At 27.5% G+C, this 22,811-nt stretch overlaps 1 protein-coding gene across 1 annotated transcript in view; it reads right to left on the bottom strand.

Annotated features, from left to right (window-relative positions):
* The window catches only part of LOC111626882 (kinesin-like protein KIF13A), a 152,821-nt gene extending 147,881 nt beyond the window's left edge, over positions 1-4,940 (bottom strand). The window contains exons 1-2 of the mRNA XM_023370403.1: positions 4,691-4,940; positions 3,207-3,291 (exon numbers count right to left, since the gene is read on the bottom strand). Coding sequence (XP_023226171.1) covers positions 3,207-3,291; positions 4,691-4,745 — 140 coding nt within the window. The 5' untranslated portion in view covers positions 4,746-4,940. The remainder of the gene's footprint in view (positions 1-3,206; positions 3,292-4,690) is intronic.
* Positions 4,941-22,811: the final 17,871 nt, after the last annotated feature.

Here is a 22,811-nt window from a genome sequence, read left to right as displayed (position 1 = left end):
AATGTATTAAACTGTAATATAAAGCAACAGCTCTCAATTTATAGGCAAATCTAGCCATATTACTAATGGTAAATAGTAGAATTTAATTAATTAAATTAGCTTATGTTATATAAATCTAACTAATACTCAATTGAAGAACAGAAAATTTTAAGCTTATAAACAACACGGCTAAATGAATATTATCATTAATTAAATATGCTTTAATAGTTTACAAATATAAATATTTTTGCTATAATTCTTCTATTGATTGTATACATTTCATAACGATTATTTATAATCCAAATGCAGCATTTTTTTATTCAGTAGCTTAAGGAAAATTCTATTGAGAAAATTTACATAGGGAAAGTTCCTATCTGTTGAGTAAATCTTCAATACAAAAGCAAAGGGATTGGCTTTTCAACGATCTCGCTTTTCTACTCTATCTGATGATAAATAACTCAATCGAATTTCTAAGGTTAACGACCTGCATAACCATAAAAATTAAGACAAAAGAAATATGACACTAGCCTACATCGTACTAGACGATTTCGAGGTCAGAGTTCGATGAACTCCAATCAAAATATCAAATCAGGATAAAAGAGGGAGGGAAAAAAATAAAAAAACAAATAAAACAACACTTTTACAACCGTGACAAATGCTCATAACTACGTCAGTAGGGAGCTACTATCACAATCTATTTTTTGCATTTGAATTTTCAAAATCTGTGACGTAAGAGTGACGTGAACTAATTCGACAAATGAGGTTTATAGAAAGCTGTTTTTGTATGGGTAAAAGTCACGATACGGAAGGAAGGAGAGAGAAAAATTTATAAACATTGCCCTTGGCCAGAATCATCTGAATAAATCTCTTAACCAGTCACGCTAGTTATGATTAGTCATTGTTAATACCAGCAATAAAGGTGATATAAGAGGTCCGGGCAATTCTTCAGCAAATGCGGAAGTTTGGGACTAAAAAAGGGGCATTTTATAAAATGATTAAGACTCTTTAATAAGAGATTTCCGCCCTGCTTCCTCTAATTTTGCATGCCCTTCTATACGCGACCATTCCGTTGAGTTTCGCATCAATGTTTAGATTTGACGAGACTTTGTTAATGACACGATACACGTGGACGGTTATTCCACCAGGAAATGGGGGAATCACTTTTTTTAATAATTTTTTTTTCTTTCTTTCTTCAGTATCACGGTGATGAATCATTCCTTCACACAACAATGGCGTTAGTTATTGCAGTAAAATCAATAACATGAGTTTTTCTCCCGTCATTACGTATTATAATTCAGAATATTAAACGTAATAATTATAAAAATTCATCTTTCGACGAAAGATAAAAATATAAAAGTTTTGAAAAACGTCACGGGTATAAAAAGTACAAATAATCCGATCTTGACCAATGGAGTGTGTGATAAGATGCAACCAATGGTGTTAAAGATTCGTAAACGTCGAAGAATGTTGTTAATGACGCAATAAAATAGCAGGTTAACAAAAAAATTTATGATAAAAAAACTAAATTGTATGATGTAATTAATAATAAAAGCAATAATTCAGTGGCCTAGATTTTAAATAAAACGTAATTGTCAGAGAGTAAAATTATTCAAAAATTGTAATTTAGTATTTTAAAATCATTTAAAATACCGAAAGTCGAATGTAATACATTTATTTATACATTCACGCCTACTAAATAAAAAGCAATATTTTTAATCTTAAGTGATGACGTCACCTACAGTGTATTGTTGTCGCTGACGTCACCCACGGTAGAAAGATAGTCTCGACCCACAATGACCTTCGTAACCAGATAGCATAAGGTGGCTGGCGCCGAGATTAGTTACTTTAATGTAATTTATAAGTTTATTAAAATTATTATTTCACATAATACATTTTATGTTAAAAAAGCATTACTACTGGCAGGAAAATAAAATGGCAAAAATATGTGGCATACAATTTAAAATTAAATAAAATTTGATATGATTTTTATTGTATATTCTATCAGACAGCAGCAAGCAGCAATTCTTTTGTAGTTGCAAAAAAAGGTTATTATTAAAACATAGTACAGAAGTGTCGATAAGATGATTAAAGTGATAATAATTAAATAATAATAAAGTTTTTGTTCATTTGACTGCTGATCAATATGCTTTTGATGCTTAATTACCTCAATGAGTGTATGTGTAAAGATGTGAAGTACTGTATTATTAAGTGGAAGCAGCAGTAGCTCAGCTGGCTCCTGACTAAAACATGCTGTGATACATCCGAGTGGAGCCGTACTCATCATTATCCAAAAGCTAGTCCAGAACGGTTCTCTTTAATAAGTGCTAGTTCTTTCATACCACCTCATTCCACCTACTATTCAATAAACCAGCCATCATCCCCAGAGGTGATGTAACATAGTAAACACTTCCTACATATACCAAAGTGTCTGGTTTATTTGAAAGGATATTTAACAGAAAACCGCAGAACAGGACGATTTTATTGTCTAAAATATGGCAATGTAATATTTGTTTGACAATTCAGGAAGTTCTTCCATTCTTGAAAGGTCTAATTGGAATAAGTGATGACCTTTACCTCTTACGAAGCATTAAAGAGTCAAGCCATGCATTAGGAATTTGCATGTCATCAGTACTTAATATAGAGCATAACTGTTTTTAAATTGTTATAGACTAGTTCCTTTCTTGTTAAATAATTATTGAATAATCCAATGTCCTAAATAAATAAATTTTTTTTTCTTATTTGCATTATTTAAAATATATTACTTTCTAATAAATATTTACTTTTAAAAAACAAAATATTAATTTCACATTTTAATCAAATTATCTTTTATTTTTATTGCATTTAACAATATTTGTTGCCAAGATTTTTTATTCAGATATTTATATATTAAAAGACCTTTTACATAAACAATTTACACTCTTCTACAGATTTATACACATTTTATAAAATTATTTTCTAAATATTTCTGATTAAGGAAATGAAATTACTTTTTCCTTTTAGTAAATAATTTTCCCCGATGCTGGAAAAAATTCCAGACAGTATTTTTTCAAGGAAAAACTATTATATTCAGTCTTTAAGATTAAACACAATATTACTTTTTAGTATTCTTAATAATAATTTATTTATAATTTAATAACTTAGAATTTTGTTTCTCTACAGAATAAATTATAATTACAACATGCAGTAAACTATTAAATTATTTCTGAAAAATCTTATACATATTTTACCTTTCTCCTTTGGTAGAGCTTGGATGGTGGAGAATAGTTTGTTGATCACCCATTTCTAGCACACATTGTGTGCTCAATTCAATCTCTGTTAAATAAATGTCCAAATGTCATTAACATAAAATGTATCCATAATTATTTACAATCAATATAGTTTAACATATAGTTTGACAATGGTTAGAAAAGCTTCTGTTTGTTAATCAGTAAATATAATAATACATCATAATTAAATTTTCTGCCCATATTAATCAGATTAGAAAATTCAATACTCTTAATTATTACTAGAAATTCTAATGTTCTAACCAATTAATTTGTCTGTTTCCATGTTTAAGTTGACAGTTTATATATTTATCACTTTATTTATCATAAATAAAAGATAGAATCTTTGAAAAGGCTAAATTAAGAAAAACATATTTCATATTTATTTAAGCATTATCCAATAAATACATTAATCATAATTATTATTAATTTCCCGAATAAATTTTCTTTGCAGAAATAAAGTTGAATTTAATTAATTAAACAATAAGTAGGCATACGAGAACTAATATTTTAAACGGCAAGTTCTCTTATTTTTCTATATTTAATTATTATATATTAAATTTAGAGTAGGATTTACAAAATTAATACCAGAAAGAGTAAATTATTATATTATAATTAGAAAGAAGTTACTTCATTTAAACTGAATATTTTAATAATTATGCAAACTAAAGTTTATTATTTAACTTTATAATCACTGATCGCTTTCTCAATTTAAACAAAAACAATGACAGCTCAAGTGATTTTGTTTTTGTAATGATTTAAATTAAGCAGAACAGATTTGTGATAAATATGAACAATCAAACTCGGGACCAAAGAATTATAATACTGGAGACACAAGGGCAGACCGACAGACCTATATTCTGCTTTTAATAAATTATTTCATCATCTGAAATATTATAAAAAAATATTTACAATATGTAATAGTGGTATTTAATAGTTACAAGAATTTAATTCTTACTTCTGTTTCAATAACAGCTGACAATGTGGGGTGTAACATTTGATACATATATTTTTTTAAATGGATCAGTGTGTAACACTATGTAATTTTCTAAATGATGATCATTAATCTAATAATGAAAAAGTGAAATAGGTATTAAATATCCCATACTAAATGGCAAATGACAGGATTATAAAAGAGTTTTATTTGCCATATAAGTGGAAATATTTTGGCATCAAATATATGGAAAAAATATTTACAAAAAATATGAAGTTATATATAGTATATATATTATTAAAATCCCCTTGAGGTATATAAACTACCATACTATAGACACTTTAATAAATAAACAGAATTAAAATGAAATATCCTTGATAGTATATTGTATGTAGCATGCCAGCAGGGAGTTTTAATATCAGGTGTATTTATCTATCAGCCAGTATTTCTTATAGGGGGTGGCAAATGATTTGGAGAGCCTGACTGCAAGTAGGTGCCGTAGTTGTGCACTTACCTCTTCGATTGAATGGCCTCACCCGCACAGCAACTTTCACCTTATCCGTCGCCATGTTCCAACGTTGAATATACGTTATACTGTATATCCTATGTTGTTCCACTGATCTAAATGTACAATTTGAAATTTACAGAAACATATCCTATACGGGTGCATGTATAGCAATACGCCTCCATACCGACACTACGATAATACCATCGCCATGTTTCGCAGCCTCTATATAGTTCATGACGTAGCATGCTGGAGTAGGTAGCGGTATGCTACCAAAGTAACAAAAATTGAAGAATGCTGCCATCTGTTAGTAGAAATAGACAGAAAAATCTTCAATTGTTTATGCATACTAAACAAATCAATTTAATCATGTGTTAAAAATGATCTATTTACATTCCGTAACACTCAATTTCATATACGATTTTTTNGGTGACAAGAAAAGGGGGTCAGAAATATTATAAAAAAATATTTACAATATGTAATAGTGGTATTTAATAGTTACAAGAATTTAATTCTTACTTCTGTTTCAATAACAGCTGACAATGTGGGGTGTAACATTTGATACATATATTTTTTTAAATGGATCAGTGTGTAACACTATGTAATTTTCTAAATGATGATCATTAATCTAATAATGAAAAAGTGAAATAGGTATTAAATATCCCATACTAAATGGCAAATGACAGGATTATAAAAGAGTTTTATTTGCCATATAAGTGGAAATATTTTGGCATCAAATATATGGCAAAAATATTTACAAAAAATATGAAGTTATATATAGTATATATATTATTAAAATCCCCTTGAGGTATATAAACTACCATACTATAGACACTTTAATAAATAAACAGAATTAAAATGAAATATCCTTGATAGTATATTGTATGTAGCATGCCAGCAGGGAGTTTTAATATCAGGTGTATTTATCTATCAGCCAGTATTTCTTATAGGGGGTGGCAAATGATTTGGAGAGCCTGACTGCAAGTAGGTGCCGTAGTTGTGCACTTACCTCTTCGATTGAATGGCCTCACCCGCACAGCAACTTTCACCTTATCCGTCGCCATGTTCCAACGTTGAATATACGTTATACTGTATATCCTATGTTGTTCCACTGATCTAAATGTACAATTTGAAATTTACAGAAACATATCCTATACGGGTGCATGTATAGCAATACGCCTCCATACCGACACTACGATAATACCATCGCCATGTTTCGCAGCCTCTATATAGTTCATGACGTAGCATGCTGGAGTAGGTAGCGGTATGCTACCAAAGTAACAAAAATTGAAGAATGCTGCCATCTGTTAGTAGAAATAGACAGAAAAATCTTCAATTGTTTATGCATACTAAACAAATCAATTTAATCATGTGTTAAAAATGATCTATTTACATTCCGTAACACTCAATTTCATATACGATTTTTTTTTTTCTAGAGAAATTGATTTCTCTAGAAATTTATATATAAAAAATGGTAAATTTTATATGCATTTTTTCTGCATATTAAATATAGAAGAGTTGTAAAAAATTTTGCATAAATTTTTCAAATAGAAAATTTAATTTTTGTAGTTGGAAAGTTAGAAAATTTTCTGTAAAAATTCGCATTTAATCTGATAATTCATGTTCGATTTTATGTTAAAACAATTAAATGAGTTGTGTATTTTAAAAATAATTTTTTGAGGAAAAATATATAAATTTTTATACCATTAAATGACTGTAAAAATCTATTAAAAAATCTTTTTAATGGCAGTTCAATAGACTTTAATCAATGATAATTTATTCTTGTGAATGCGTTTTTTTTCCAGCAAATTAAATTTGAAATAAATTTTAATTTAAAGAACCTTAAAAACATGTAAAAATTTGCCAATTTTAACGATAAGCTGTAACATTTTTCCGTTTAATCTATGGTAATTTATACTTGACGTATGAAAATTTCGAACTCAAACATGCAAAACAAACTCATTTAAAACGTAAACTCGTCTAGAATAACGTTTAACTTTACATAATTGAGTATTAAATAGATTAAATGAAGGGATTAAGTATAACAATTTATAACTGTAATAATTGTTTTCCAATTTAAACTTTCACGTTAAGTTAAACAATATAACAATTTTGGGTAAGCAAGATTTATTATATTTTCTATCCTCTCAGAATCAGATGGAGTGCTGTATCTATATCTCTACGGAGCTTCCAAGATTGGATTTAGTTCTACCCTACAATTCCTTGATACGGTGACAAGAAGAGCAAAGTAAAAGGACATGTAAGCATTTATTAGATAACGAGATGAGGAAGAAAAAATGGGGGAAAGAATATAAGAACTGATTAAAAATTAGATATTTAGATAGAATTTGTAACAAAATTTGTTTTGCGCTGTATAAGTATCGATCGGGATTCTTTAAATTGGACTACAGGAGAAATCCATTTAGAAATGACTACAAACATCATTTTCACAATCGCCCATGTGAACACATCGATAAAGAATGTCTATACACTTAAGCATTGTTGTCGAAAAGATTTTTATTTTTTAGCTTTATCTAAATAACTTTAAAAGTGAGAACACTAAATTTGATTGATTCTTTTAGTCGGAGATTTTATAATATTGTGTCAACAAGATTTATAACTGTATAAACAATAGTAAATTCTCAATTAAATTAGAAAATTTATGCGAGTAAATTTAAATAATAATTATATCGTTTGATCTGAAACTTTGTGTACAGTCCTGTAAAGTTTTTTATTTTATTTTATTTTATTTTTTAAACTGGTTTCTACGTACAGACAAACAGTTCTGTTTAGCAATGATTTGATTATTTAATTGTTAAGATACGCATCATTGAAAAATTCATGACGAGTATTTAATTAACTGAATGTTTTAGTCTACAAAAACACACAAAAAAACTAAATCACAATGAATTAACTATAAACAGATTTAGTTAATGTATATAAAATTTAATTTGAATTTTCAATTTTGTAAATCCTACTGAAATATTTAAAATTGCAATTTCGAAAATATAATTCCAAAAACTTATGATGAATAATAAACTACAACACTTCAAAGCAACCAAAAAATAATATATTTTTAAATGAAATTGTTACATTTGTTTGTAATTAGATATAAGGAAAAGGAAATTTGGCTGTACAAACGAAAATTTTCTTCTTTGTTTTTCTTGTTTTTTTTATTATATACATATACAGTTGAAAGAAATTAAACATTTAAAACAGAATTTAAACGAATATATCAATTTAAATTGTGTAAATTCATTATTGCATATGTAACAGCAAGAGAAAATGAATAAAGAATATAAATATAAGCAAACTATTTCATAAACACTTTCAATTTCCTCTCCATATTTTTAAAATTACCATTTTTTTTTCTGTAAATAAATTTGAATAAGAAAATGCTGTATATATTATTTTCTTATTCAAATTACAGAAGTTATTTACAGTAAAAAAAAATAGCGAATTAAAATATATAAGTTATATATTTAACTAGAATTTCTTAATATATTTTTTATAAGGAAAAACAATGAAGAATAATTTAAAATGTATTTGCTATATACTTAAATTAATTCATAATTTGTATATTAAAATTATTTTAATATCGAGAATACACGTGCAAAATTTGCATTTAAATTTGTTGTAACAATGCAAACAGAGCTTATTATTATAGACATTAAAGTGTTAATAAAATATCAGCGAAAATATAGAAAGTAGTATTATGAATAGCGAGGTGTATTAGTTACTATTCAGTATTCATATAAGCTATAAGCATTAGTACCTTTATTTTATAAGTTATTGTTGATTCAGAATAGAAATTCTGTATCATAACATGAATATTTTTATGTGAATTTTAAATATTTTCCAGCATTTCTAATGCAGATAAATCTATATCCAAAGGGAGATTGAACTTGAATTTATCATTTTTAAATGGAGATGATATAGACTACATCTATATTTATATAATAAAAAATAATGGTAATATTTATTTATTTAAAAAAAAATATCCATATTTTAGCTTAGTTACTTAGTTACATAAGATATTTGCCATAAATAAAAATCAAAAACTTTGATGTGTAAAGTCAATTTTAATGGCATATTTAATCTTGATTCTTCTTTTTTATATATATATTTCTTGAGTAGGAAAGTCGTCTTGTGTTCTTCCCAGCTTTTATCGATCAAAAGATGAGTCTCGAAAGTGGAAAAATTGCTGTTCTTGGATGGATTTTAATGTTTGTGAACAACTTTAAAAATGTAATATGTAAGTACGAATATAATTTCAATTAAAATAGTATTATTATTATTATTTAAAAATGCGTGTTATAAAGATGCTTTAAATTTTTATTACGTTTTATTATTACATATAATTTTCTCTTACGAAATTAAAATTATATCAATCGTTCGTACGTCGAAACTCTTTGATTGCAGACTACAAAAACTGTAATAATAATAATAATATTCTGTGCAAGGTTAAGTAGAGTGAAGGAACCTTAGGCAATAAATCTATTCCGAATCGATTTACTTCTTTGATTTATGAGTTCTTAAAATTTTAACCATTTATATCTATCAGGTTTTGAAACATTCATTCAAAATAGGAAGCATTTTTTTCATTATAATGTTAAATTTAGAGTTATTGTTCAACTTTTACTTGATATCAATGAAAAATGTTGGAGCTATCTATAAGAAAGGTGAATATTTTTTACGGAGAATTCATTAATTTAACCCAATAGGTAAAGTTTTGATAGAAGGAACTTTTAAAACATTATATATTCATGAATGATACAGATTTTACTATTGATTTATTGTGTTTATGAGCCATCGTAACAGTAATTATTCATAATATTGATTGGTATTTAGAGTGAGTGAGTACAGAAACATGCTGTCAATACGATTTTGTTAATGGCAATTAAAATGTAAACAAAATTATCCGAAGCTTCACTAGAGAGCGAGAAACACTTCTGAATTTAAAATAAAAAATAATAAATCTTTATTCATATTTTATGCAAATAATTTATGGGTTATACATATGGCAGTAGTAATTCATATTTGTCAGAAGAATAGTAACCTTATTTCTATGGTGAAAACGTCAATTTGTTAAATTGAGCAAAACAGGAGTAGATACAAGAACTGTACAAATAGTGAAGCTTTGATATGTTTTATTCATCGTCTAAACCATCTAGAGAAGGAAAATTTATTCAATTTTCGAAAGAGCATCCATCTTTTCCAAGTAAAAATGTATCGTTTTCTTGTATCATGTCAAAGAATTAACAAAATATCAATTTTCCCTCCGTACCATTGAACTTGGCAAAGTTTCTGAGTTAATTTTACTGATACTCGTATAACACACTACTCCTACGAGATGTACAGTACAATCTGTCTACATCGTAATAAAAAGTTACATTCACTCAATGCACCCAATTATCTGCAGGAATGTGTAACAAAAATATGTATTTGTAATAGCATACCTTCAATATTTAAGAAAAATCCTTGATAATCTGCTATTTTAATAATAATTATTGCGCAAGTTTGCATGTAAGTTAACTCTATTTAATTCCAATATTATGTGAGGTTGTTATAAGCAAATTATAAAAAGGGACACCATGAAGTAAGTTCTGATTTTAAAAAACAGCCTATATATAATGTAAATATTAATTTTATAATGAAAAATGAAAACTCCTAGATTGAAAGGGCATTGTTGCTTTTTATCTCTCCTTTATTTTTACAAAAAATATAGGAGTTCTATACGTAGATCTTTTAATCATCACATTTATATTATTAATTCATTTAAGTATCAAGACAATTAACCCATTACATTAAAAAATTGTTAATTCTAATTAGCACAAAACAAAAATAACTGTTTAAATTCAATTTTAAAATCTGTAAATATCATTAAATATTTGGTGCGACTTGAAGAATATTCATTATTTATTCAGAAAATTTAATTACCATATATATTTAGGTTAATTAAAGACGATTTTATATATTATAATTTGTGTTTTCATATCAAAAAATTTGAAATTCGTGAATTTTTTATTGAAGCGGAAAACAAAACTTGGTCATTTGAGAGAGCTTTAATATTTATTTATTTATTTTCTAAATATATTTTACAACAAAAGAGGATTCTGCGTGTATTTAAATCCTAAAAAGATAACAGTTTTGAAAATATTTACATTCAGTGATTTTGTTTAAAGCATATGCAAACATGGACGGGAGAGAGATAAACTAGTGGAAACTGAAAACATAAATTGTGTTTTTGTAAAGAAAAAATTCATAAGAATAAACAAAAACATTTTAAAAACATGTTTGCTTAAATTCTCTTCCATCTTTACATGTCAAGAAAGTTTTAAAATTTAATGCATTCCATGCTTGAATATTTGATAATTACAGTTAAACATTCATTCATTACATTTAATAAAATATTAATTATAATTGCTCTCCCTCCTTAATAATTTATTTTAATCATAAAAATAGTTGTATTATAACTCAATAGATGGCAGAGTTATTAATTTAAGCATTTTAAAAATTACAAATTAATCTCTGAAAGAATTAATGAACCTGTTATAAATAATTTGCTGTTAAATATATCAAAAGCGAATTTAATTAAACAGTTTCTTTGGCATGCAATATGTAACTTATATTGTATTAATTTTTAATTTATTTTTTAGCCGCAAGATGGTGTAATGGGAAATTAAACAGGCTAATATTCAATAATAGAACACCAGAAAAAAGAGAAAGGAAAAAAATGAAAACAGGAGAAGTGACATTGGTATTTGTGGTATGTGAACAAGAATATAAGCAGAGGTGTGTCATTGATCCGACCAAAGGCTATCAGTTATAGGTCGTTGACCTCATACACATGCATTATGGGAAAATATATTCTCTATTAGAACAAAAAGAAACCGTTTCTAGAAACCATAACTATGTTAAACAAAGCAATACATGATTGGTTAATAAAACACAGTAGCCGTTAAGTTTTACTCATATATGACGTCAGTTTGTGTTTCTATTTCTTGTCACGTCACACTTGAGTAGTTAAGACAAGGTTTAGATCTTAAATACACGTAAAATTTAACACATAAAGGCATTTTGAACTTTTATTTTCATATACATAATATATAAATGGCGTCATTTTATAGTACAGTGTAAGAATTTCATGTCTACGCGTTAAAGTTTATTTTCATGCGTGATTTAAATATTTTTACACAAACTTTAAGTAATTAATTAGGAAACTCGATTTCTGAGAGCACAATTACACATAAATATGTCAAGTTTTAATTAATTTAAATTGAACACTGTATGGTATAAGGCAATTTATGTGGCAATTGTAAAAGAAATTAAAGATAAATTTGTTTTAAAGTTACAAATCACGATACAATTTAAATAGAATTGAACTGAAGAGATACTTATATTTAATTTCTGTTTGACCGCATTACTTAAATGATAATTTGTTTTTTTAAACACGCTTATTCATGCTTAAAAAATGGTAAAACGATGTCGTATTAGCGTCATATTTAAAAAAATGCTGCTCATGTTTTATTCAAGGTTCATTAATTTTCACGCGCGCATACAAAAAGTGACATCAGTTTTAAATTTTCATGAAGAATTTCATTATTCAGAAATCTCTACTTACGGAAAAATGTAATGTCCTATTTAAATGTAAATTGCGCATCTACACATGATACAGATTATGTTAATTCATAATTATTACGAATATTTTCATAAAAACTTATGTTTAGATTAATGATATACGGATTAGATACTTTAAGAAAATTAATGTTATTTTAAAATGGACATTAATTCACGTTAATTGAAATACATAAAAATCACTTATTTACGAACGAAAAACAAAAAAAAAAAAACATATATCAACGAGTTGCGTAACTTTCCCAGCAAAAAAATTTAAAATTGTATGTGGCGCCACCTGTTACCATATTTTATTTAACTTTTTATATTATTATAAGGTGGCGAAAAGCTTAACATTTTAGTTTTATAAAACACTGTAAATGAGTAAATGTTCATTAAGCACGACCCCACACGAGATATAACTTTCCTCTAACTCTCTACCCCCTCGACCTTTAACCACAAAAATTTAATAGCTTCAATCCCTCTAATACACAAACCTCCCTGCAAAATTTCAGAAATTTTCAACGAAAAACACAGGAGTTATTAAGTGTTATTAATCGTGCCTCCATACACATACACACACTAACATCCATACATACAGAAAAAAAATCCCCCGAATTTTTTTGCATTTCTTGATATTTCAAGGTGTCCTAAGTCCAAAAATATGAAATATTAATGGATCATATTTTGGTTAATCGCCATACTTTCCCCTCTGTTAAATATAACAGTCGGAAAATCATTATTAATTAAGAAAATTTTATGAAAAATACAGTAATTCTTTAATTAAAAAAATACATATAAACATAATTTCATACGCTTAAATTTCATATATTATAAGAATTTACACAATACACTTTATATTCTTACATTCAGCTTATATTTTACATATTTTATTTTTTAAATACAGTAAAACCTGCATAAATTGGACTCTCACGCTTTTCGGTTTGGCAGGTTTCCGTTTTGAACGGTTTTTTTTTTATTAACATATGAAAATTCGCTGTGTTCTGAAGAATTTTCTTCCGTTTAGGCAGGTTTCCGTCTTATTTAGGTTCCGTTTTGGACAGGTTTTACTGTATAAATGTATAAGTAAATAGGTTTTAAATGTATAAACTGTGTATAAACGTATTTTATATAAACCTAAGCATAAAATTATACTTTTGTTTTTGTAAATAATTGATTTTTGCACCCTGCAATAAATATTAATCAACGTCAATTATCATTTTAAGAAAAGTAAAATGCTTTTTATAGACTTAACATTAAAGATTCTTAAAAAGCAAAGCTAATTCCTCGAATACTTTTTTTTTCGGATAATTATTCAAGACTAATTTAAATGGCGACATAAATTTTGTACAATCAAAAAATTTATGATGATTAATAATTTCCGTGCAATAAAATGATGTCATTCTTCCTGTCAGGTCGCCTTTCACCAAAATCCTAAATTATTCAGGATCTACTTTTTATAGTAAAAAATAATTTTCCCGATTTTTCTAATATAAATTCAAATTAAATAAAAAAAATAATAATTACAGTTTGAAACCCATCTTGTAGCCTTAATTACATATTTATTTATTAAAAAATAACGATAACTTACTAATGGAGAGTGAAAAAATGCCATCAATTACTGTATATAAATATTTGCCTTAAATGCTGAAAGAAGGAAGCTTAACGGTTAAATTTTGAGAAATAAACAATTATTATTAATTAATTAAAAATGTTAAATGTTCATAAATAGCAAATAATTAATGTTACATAATAACACATGGATTTCTGCCATACTTTAAGTCTCTATCTTGTAGCTATGGGCGTTCCCGGAATTAAATTCCAGTTCAACGTTCGTGCAAATTCTGCTTCTATACATTTTTAAAGTTTGAATTGATTAAATTTTCACGAAGGCATTCAAATTAAACAGAGACATGGTTAATAATAATTAGTTTAGTAACGAATGTTTAATTAGTTTGTACTGTTAATCAAGTTGCTTCCAATCTGAATATCTTGAATATTTTTACTCGAAAATGCAGCTAAATTAATATTATTTTAGTCTAGTTTATTATCTACATTACCTTATAAATAGTTTTTTTTTTTTTTTTTAATTTCATAAAGAAAAGTAAAAATTGGCAACACGTTACTAGATTTTCCCATCATTCGTAATTTGTTACTTTTATGTCTTCAAATTGTAAGCCATATCTCACGAAAAAATTGTCCGATTTTCCTGAAAATTTCTAGAAACATTTTCCTCTTATACATAAATCTCTCTGCAAAATTTCAGAAATTTTCGACAAAAGAAACATGAGTTATTAAGCTTCAAATTGGATGAAAGAAATTGAGCCACCACACACAAATATAAACATACAAATATACATACATATAGAAAAAAAATGCCAATTTTTGAATTTCTCGACGTTTCAAGGTTTCCCGAGTCCAAAAATGTAAAAATAAAGTCTTGGAGAATCATTTTTTTTTTTTTTTTTTACCAATCTCCAAACTTTCCCTCTGTTACAGCCTAGAAAGTAGTATCATCTAATTCTTGTTTTTATCATTAAAGTATAGATCAGGACGTTTCAGCAAGTTTATTATAGTTACAAATATCTTAAATAATTATAAATTACGCTAATTGTAATACAAGATGTGTCATTAAAGAGTCACAAAGAGTTTTTTTTTTTACTATAATTAATACAAATAACTTAGACATTAAATATAAAAAGAACGCATAGTTATGAGGATAAAGATAATTGGGTGACAAAATTTAAGTTACTTCACGTCTGTCCGAGACTCAGATAACATATCTGAGGTTTATACAATAAAGTAATAACTTCAGACAAACATTTTATCGATTGTGACATCTTTGGGAGAGGAAAAAACAGTAGTATATATATTTTTTCCTCAGTAGAAGATTTTTGGCCATTGATTTATCCTTAAGGACACATTTATTTTATCCTTTGGCCTTCTAACTTGAAAAAAAATTAGTTGAAGAATACTAATTATAGCTTTAAATTTAGCTACTTTTATTTTTGTGTATACAGTTCAAGCAATGTCAATTCTAGAGTTTTCTAGAATAGGAAAAGTCATACAACGTTACCATTCACTCGTTTTATTGATCTGTAACATTAATATACAAGTTGTCTGGAAATAGGTCTTTATCGTCAATTTATAAAGTTGATTTGATATTAAAGCCTACATGATTATCTACAGTTAATAATAATAGGTTAATTTTGCTATAAAAATATATGTCAATACCACTCGGAGATATTGAAAATTGTTCTATTTTTAAAATGTCTATCGTCGTTAAAAAAATTACCTATAACTGAATAAATTAATATTAAAAAATATATTTATATTGTTTTAATTTATGAAATATTCTCTTAAAGTTTAATTATAAGCCAAACATATAAACAACACCACTTACATGACCATAAAGAAATGGCCACTATTTAAAGGTGGCTATTACTGGAGGCGAGCTGTATTTACTAATTTATTAAATAAACTTGATGTTATTTTTAATAAAGTTTCATTAACGGTTAACAAATGATAATTATGTACATTAATTTAAAAAAAAATATCATTAACACATTCATAAAATTGATATTAGGCTACTACAATAGATTTAACTGTATCATTTTCATTTTTTTTGTGTTCAATACAATACAATTAGATAAGTATTGCAATAAGGTTAATATGTTTATTGCTTGATTCTTGAAGTCTTTCATAAGCAAATACATTTAGTCCAACAGGAAGTCAGGATTTTCATGACTCACATTGTTATTTAGTTAAATTTAACCAATTTCAACAGGAAGAGAGTTAACTATGTTAACACTGGCAACAATAGATAATGAAATTTCAGAAAAAATATATATTTGCTTTATCGTTATGTTCCACATTTAAATTCTTACGTTTTCGCACGAATTCTCAGCTGTGAAAAATCTGATGTTTGAACAGATTATATGACTTTCTCACCCTTCAGCAATGAACTTCCTTAGAAAACTATCAGTTCACGTGATCAGGAAATAAATCTTAGGTGTGCAAGATTGAGGTCAATCGAAATGTAGGTTGAAGTGTAAGTGACGATATTAATGAAATTTATTGATGTTAAAGATATTTTCATCATAATAAACATTGTTTAAATAATTGTATAATGAAGAAAGTCACGATTGACATTCTATTTTTGATCGAATTTATTCACTATATAAATATTAGCGCCCCTTTACTTTGTTGTCACTCGAACATTGAGGTAAGATATTAATTTTACGGTTGTTTAGATATATTTTTTAATCATTTAAAAATCTTTAAATGCTCCCGAAACAAGAAGTCGGGTTTCTGAGATTATCTTATTAAAATCTTTTCGTTATAATAATGTTTTTTTACGCTCAAGTTGTGCTCTAATTGTTTTCTTTCTTCGAATCTTTCGCATGCCCTCCAGCGTAGTTTAGCTATTCACAATAATTAAGAAAACTGTAATGCCTTCTGCAAGTAGAACGAGAAGAAAATTGACTTCCTCTTCAAATATTAATAACAAAAATTTTCATTTTTCACTCACTTTAAATTACTTTTAAATTTCTCTTTAAAATCTATGGAATACAACCTTGAAAATTCAGTAAAACAGTTTAATAAGATTATTTTAAATAAGTAATTTTTTTTCTAAATTTTAGTGTTAATTTACGGTAGAAATTTATAATTTTATTCAGTCAAGGAACAGGGTGGCCCAAAAATCAGTTAACTGTACTTTACTGCCTGTTCCAAGTACACGAGTTTTCTTTTACAAAATTGTTATAGAATTATATCAATTTTGTCACAAAATAACAGAAATTTACAATGATTAACTGACTTCTTTTGGTCCACCCTACACACTAAAAATGGGGAAAACAATATATTTTTATTTAAACTGTATTCGTTTTTAATCACTCATTTAATTTAATTTTTTAAAAAATAATCTTGGCAGTGGAGTGTTATAGCTTCTTCATAGGGCCCATGCGAATTTGAATTAGGAGGCCCCACGTACACTGTTGACTTCGGGCATTTTTCTTCGAAGAATGTTTCGAGGGAAATATTTTCTTATAAAAGATTAGTTTGGGGTTTTTTTTTTTGGTGGGGTCCCAGGCGATTTTCCTTTTTGCCCATAGGATAACGTGCCACTATATTTTAGATATATTTAACTTAATCGAATTATCAGTAAATTAAAATGAAGCAAATGCATAAATAAAATTTAACGAAGTTCGATCGTTGAACGTCGGTAGCTAGTGATTATTTGGTAGTTATTATAACATAAATTGGAAGATTCGTTAAATTTGTAGTCAACCAATTACTTGAATTGATTGCGGTTAAATTTTGTTTTACTTCGTCAAGAACAATAACAAATCCAACGCGCAAAAGTTTCACTAATTAAAATTTTCTTTCTTGCAACTTTTTAATTTGGCTACTTTCAAGTGACAGCTCTGAGCGAAGATCTATTTGTTAAGGAATTTTAAAAATTTAAGTTCTGTTTTTTCTGTAAATATCGAAGAAGATTCGCTTGTAGCTTTATTTAAAATGCTTTTAGTTGAAAGTATGTTTAACAAGACCAAAAACTGCAATTTGAGGTGCTTTATCTACATTAAAATTTAATATAATTAAGGCTATACTCGTATATACACACACACAGCAACGAGTTGCTTAACTTTCCCTGCGACATTTAAAATGTTACTGGCGCAATCTGTTATCATGTTTTACTATTAAAAATATAAAATATAAAAACATTTTATATTTTTAATTACTATAAAATGGCAAAACTCTTAATTTTCAGGGTAGGAACGAGTTTTATAAAAATTGCAAATGACGAGTAAAATTATCATTAAGTCTGACCTATTGGAGATACACATGATCCCCATTATCTCTCCACCCCCTCGACCTTTAACTACCAAAATTAAATAGCATCAAACCCCCTAATAAATAAACCTCCCTGCAAAATTTCAGAAATTTTCGACAAAAAGTACAGGCATTATTAACCTTCAAACAAGGTGAACAAAATCGTGCCCCCCACACATACAGGAAAAAACCCCGAAATTTTTTGCATTTCTTGACATACTAATAAGTAATAACTCTATAAATAGTTATTTTACTTTAAAAAAGTATTTTTTTGAATTATTGTTTCCTTTTTCTTCTTTCTCATAACTTTCAAAACCAAACGTTGATCATCCATCATCGATTTAACAATTGCACTTGACATGTAAACTTTAAAATCTTAAATAATCGCTCTTCACTTAGATAATTTAGTTAAGAAACTAAACAATAATAGCTTATAAAACTGTCTCATACACATCTAAAACCTAAACTTGCTGCTATATTTTCTTGTCACTATCAATTTTCTACCATAAGCCACCTTGGTGCTTTTATCGGTTATGACGTCACCTTCACTAAATGTACCTAAACCGCTTAGTTTATCGCTTACGTGACGTCAGCTGCTGTTACCAGTAAACACAGCCAGAGTAGTGTTTAGTTGGCGTAACGTCACAGTCCTTGCCGTCACGTCATGTAATCCAATTGAGCGATGTTATTGGCGGCGAGAGTGGTGATCGAGTTATCACTGTATCATTTCGGACACACAATCACCGTGGTGGAAGATTATAACAGAGCCGAAGCTAACTATATTAATCCCTATGTGGTTAATTATATCAATAAATTTTACCAGCAGTCTAAGGTCAACAGCGGCAGTATCCGTTTAAAGTTGTGTAACAAAGTAACAGTAACAAGTTTCAACATGTTTATTATCTGTAAAGGCGCTAAAAATGTAGATTTTAATGTATTTTTATTAAGCTTTATCGAAGGTACATTTTCAGTTATTGTTAAAAAATGTTTATAAACAATTTCCTGGTGAGAGAAAACAATAATTTTCTAAATATATTTTTTAAATTGTAGGCATTCTTCCAGTTTCATTATGAAAAATATAAAAATTTTTTTGTTTATCGCAACGTTGATGTTCATTAACCATGTCAACGGTATAATTTTGCCATCATTATCAAAAAAATTCGAGCTAATAAAAAAGTAAGTTATTAATTATTTCATTGTCTTACTATTATTGTTATTGTTTTTTTCTAAATTGCTACAAATAGATGTTATTGTTCTATATTCAGAGCACCTTCAATATTTGGATTGAGTTATAAGAAATCGTTTGGAGTTCATCCGCATGGATTCGGTTTTAAGCATCCGTTCTACACGGCTCCATACTTTGAAAGCGTTCACGATCCATTATGGCCGGCCAAAATCGGTGCTCTCAATTACGCTTCCATAGCAAAATATGGACTAGAAGCAGCTAAAGCTAAGCTTAACTTATTGGCTTTAAATCAATACGGCTTGAAGAATTTGGCTGCTTTGTCAGGTTTAAAAAACTATGCTACAATTGCAGGATTGAAGAACTACGCGACTCTTGGAGGATTGAAGAACTACGGTGCTCTAGCAGGTTTGAAAGGTTACGGTGCCCTTTCAGGATTAAAAAACTATGGAGCACTTTCGGGAATCAAAAATTACGGCTCTTTTGGTGGTTTATACACAGGTTTCAAACCTTATTTTGGATTAAATCATTACAATTTTGGCTATGGATTAGGACATTTCGGCGGCTTGAATAAGTATGGATACGAAGCATGGCCAAAATATACATATTTTCTCGGTTGAGTTTCATCTATTATTAATTAAATAATTTAATAATTATTATTTAAATATTAATTTTATATCATTGTAAAGGAGAAAGAGAATTTATAATTAATTTTAAATGATACTTTAAAAGTCATTTAAATAAATAAAGGATCCGTTAGTGAATATTTAACAATGAATTATTTGCATATGAAGATTGATTGCAATCTTCTTCAATTGTCATAAAGCATTTATATAAATGTTAACAATGGAAAAAATGATCAAATTTAATTCCGAGATAAATAATAGAAAAAAATCCATTTTTCCCAAAAGATTGATCATTTTTAAACATTGCTTTGATGAGCAACTTAAAGGTTATTGATAACATTTACACTTATTTAATGAATAATTTGTCATGTAATTAATGCGTAGAGTCATTCTGTAAGATATTAGTTATTTAGTCTTAATTAATTAAGGAGACTTTTAATTTAATTTTTAAAATATACAATTGTGGCCCAAAACTCAGTTAACAAATGCAAAGGCTAAATACTAATTTAAGTACTAAATTAGTAAAATTATGATTATATAAACAAAAAAAAAAACGTTTTAAACTCAGTTTGTGTTGCATATTTCTGGAATAACCCGAAACACAACGCGGTTAACTGACTTTNTTATATTCTCAAGTAAACAATACATACAAATACAGTACAGTATTTTCTGGGGAAACACTCATACTTAGTTTTTTAACCCATTCCCGATAACCCGGCATTTTTACAAACTCGGCCACCCTTCTGTGCACATTAGGCCGAGTTTTCGAGGCTCTACTGTATTTATTTTATCTTGTTCGAACAATCTCAAAATGGATTTTAATTCATTTTAAATTAATTTATAAATGATAAAAAGTTGTTTTTAAATTTGGAACATATCGATGTAAATAAAATTAATCGAATATTATGGATTAATTTAATTTATTTTACACTAGATGGCGTTACTAAAAAATCGATTAAATCGATTTTCTGTAATTTGCTTGAGCTAATTAAAAAATATATAAATTTTTCTACTAATAATGCTAATTTATCTCTAATTTAATTCGCTCATTCGACACGAAAATCTCATTCTTAATTGTTGTTTATTAAATTTTACACTCGCCATTATAATTTGTACATTAAATAATAGAATTTTCTTGTGTTTCGTCGTGTTCTGTCTGTTTGTCTGTCTGTGCAATGTTTTCTGTTCACCGTAACTAATAGAGACGTATTAAATGAATACGAGGAAACTTGTCAGGTGTACTTAATGAGATTCATTTATTTTTTTATGTTCTAATGCTACAGTCGAACCTCCAAAAACGGACAACTCTAAACAACGGCCATTTTTCTGGAAAATTTTGAAATAAACTTCATACAAAATAATTTTTAAACAACGGCCATTTATAATCAACGTCAATGGCCGTCATTCGCAGGTTTTACTGTATTAATAATATCGGATGAGAGGACGTCCATTATTTACATTTTAAAAGAGGGTTGCCAAAAGTACACATTGTACACGATGAGAAGGGATCGAGGGGGAATTTTTAGTGGTATTAGTGGTATACGAATTTGCTGTTATTAGGCTATTCACTAGTCTTCAATATCAAAGGGGGGCCAATAAATTGTTGTACACATAATTAAAGAGGAAGGAGGTTTGCCAAAATTACAACATTGTACACAAGAGGGAGGGGTGGGGAGGTAAAAAATGTCTTAAGAACAGCCAATACCTTTACTATCGACATTTAATTATTAAAATCTTTCCATAAAGGAAACGATTTTTAATATAAAAAATCACCAGAAAATTATATAACAAATTTAAATATTTAACGAATTTTTATTTAAATTTATAAACATTCATATTTTAAATATAAAATAAACTGATATGTTGTCGATGTAAATACACCGCCTTTAATAATAGAGATAATCACTTATGGCTGCTGCTTTTTTTGTTGTGAATTTGTCTCTTTAATCCGATTTTCAGTTCGGTAGACTATCATATACAGTATATGATAGTCTACCGAACTGAAAATCGGATTAAAGAGACAAATTCACAAAAAAAATAATAATAAAGATATTGTTTTATATATAGAAGAAAAAAAAGTTATTCAAATGAGGTTTTCCACTGATAATTTTACTTGAAAACGTCACACGACTTCTACGTCAGACATTAAAAAAGATGTAACAACTTTTTCTTGTTAGATCACACGCAATAAAATTAGATAAAATCACTTGTTTGTCGATTGCTGATTTAGTGATGCAGATATATATACTTATATATTACTTACTTCTCAAGAAAGAACGTTGAAATCCAGTATGACTGGTCTCAAGTTATATATAAATTTATATAAGTAGATAACATATTAGCAGCTATATTTATCAAATGAAATAAAAGTATTCCCGTTTTAAAAATTAGAAAAATTTTTACTAGCATTAATGCATATCAAATGGAAAAATTTATTAAATTACTTCCTGAAGTTAAATTGATTTTTATGATAACGATCGTGTTATAAAATCGCTCCAATTAATTGAAAAACTTATTTATTATTGATCAGTTTTTACAGAAAATGATGACGAAAGTTCATATCTGTAAGAAAAAAAAGAAAAAGAAAATTAAATTATTGATGGCTAAACAAATTAAGTCCTAATATTTTAGTGTAGTTTGATTTGGTTGGATGGGGTCATTTTGGTTCGATGGGGTCGATTTGGTCCATTGGTCAGGTACGAACCCGCGACCTCTACTAGTGTTCGGTGGTTTCATCTATTTTGCCAACAGTGGGACCTCTTAATATTTAGAATCGCAGTATAAATTACTAGTTTAGTATTATGGAGATTGGGTTTTCAATCTTTAAATACAACGGAATTATAATATGAGTTAAAAGTATTTAAAATTT

This window comes from Centruroides sculpturatus, unplaced genomic scaffold, assembly GCF_000671375.1.
Source record: "Centruroides sculpturatus isolate CEXI.00-Female unplaced genomic scaffold, Cexi_2.0 scaffold433, whole genome shotgun sequence".
NCBI lineage: Eukaryota > Metazoa > Arthropoda > Arachnida > Scorpiones > Buthidae > Centruroides > Centruroides sculpturatus.
This window is presented reverse-complemented; position numbering and strand designations above follow the sequence as displayed.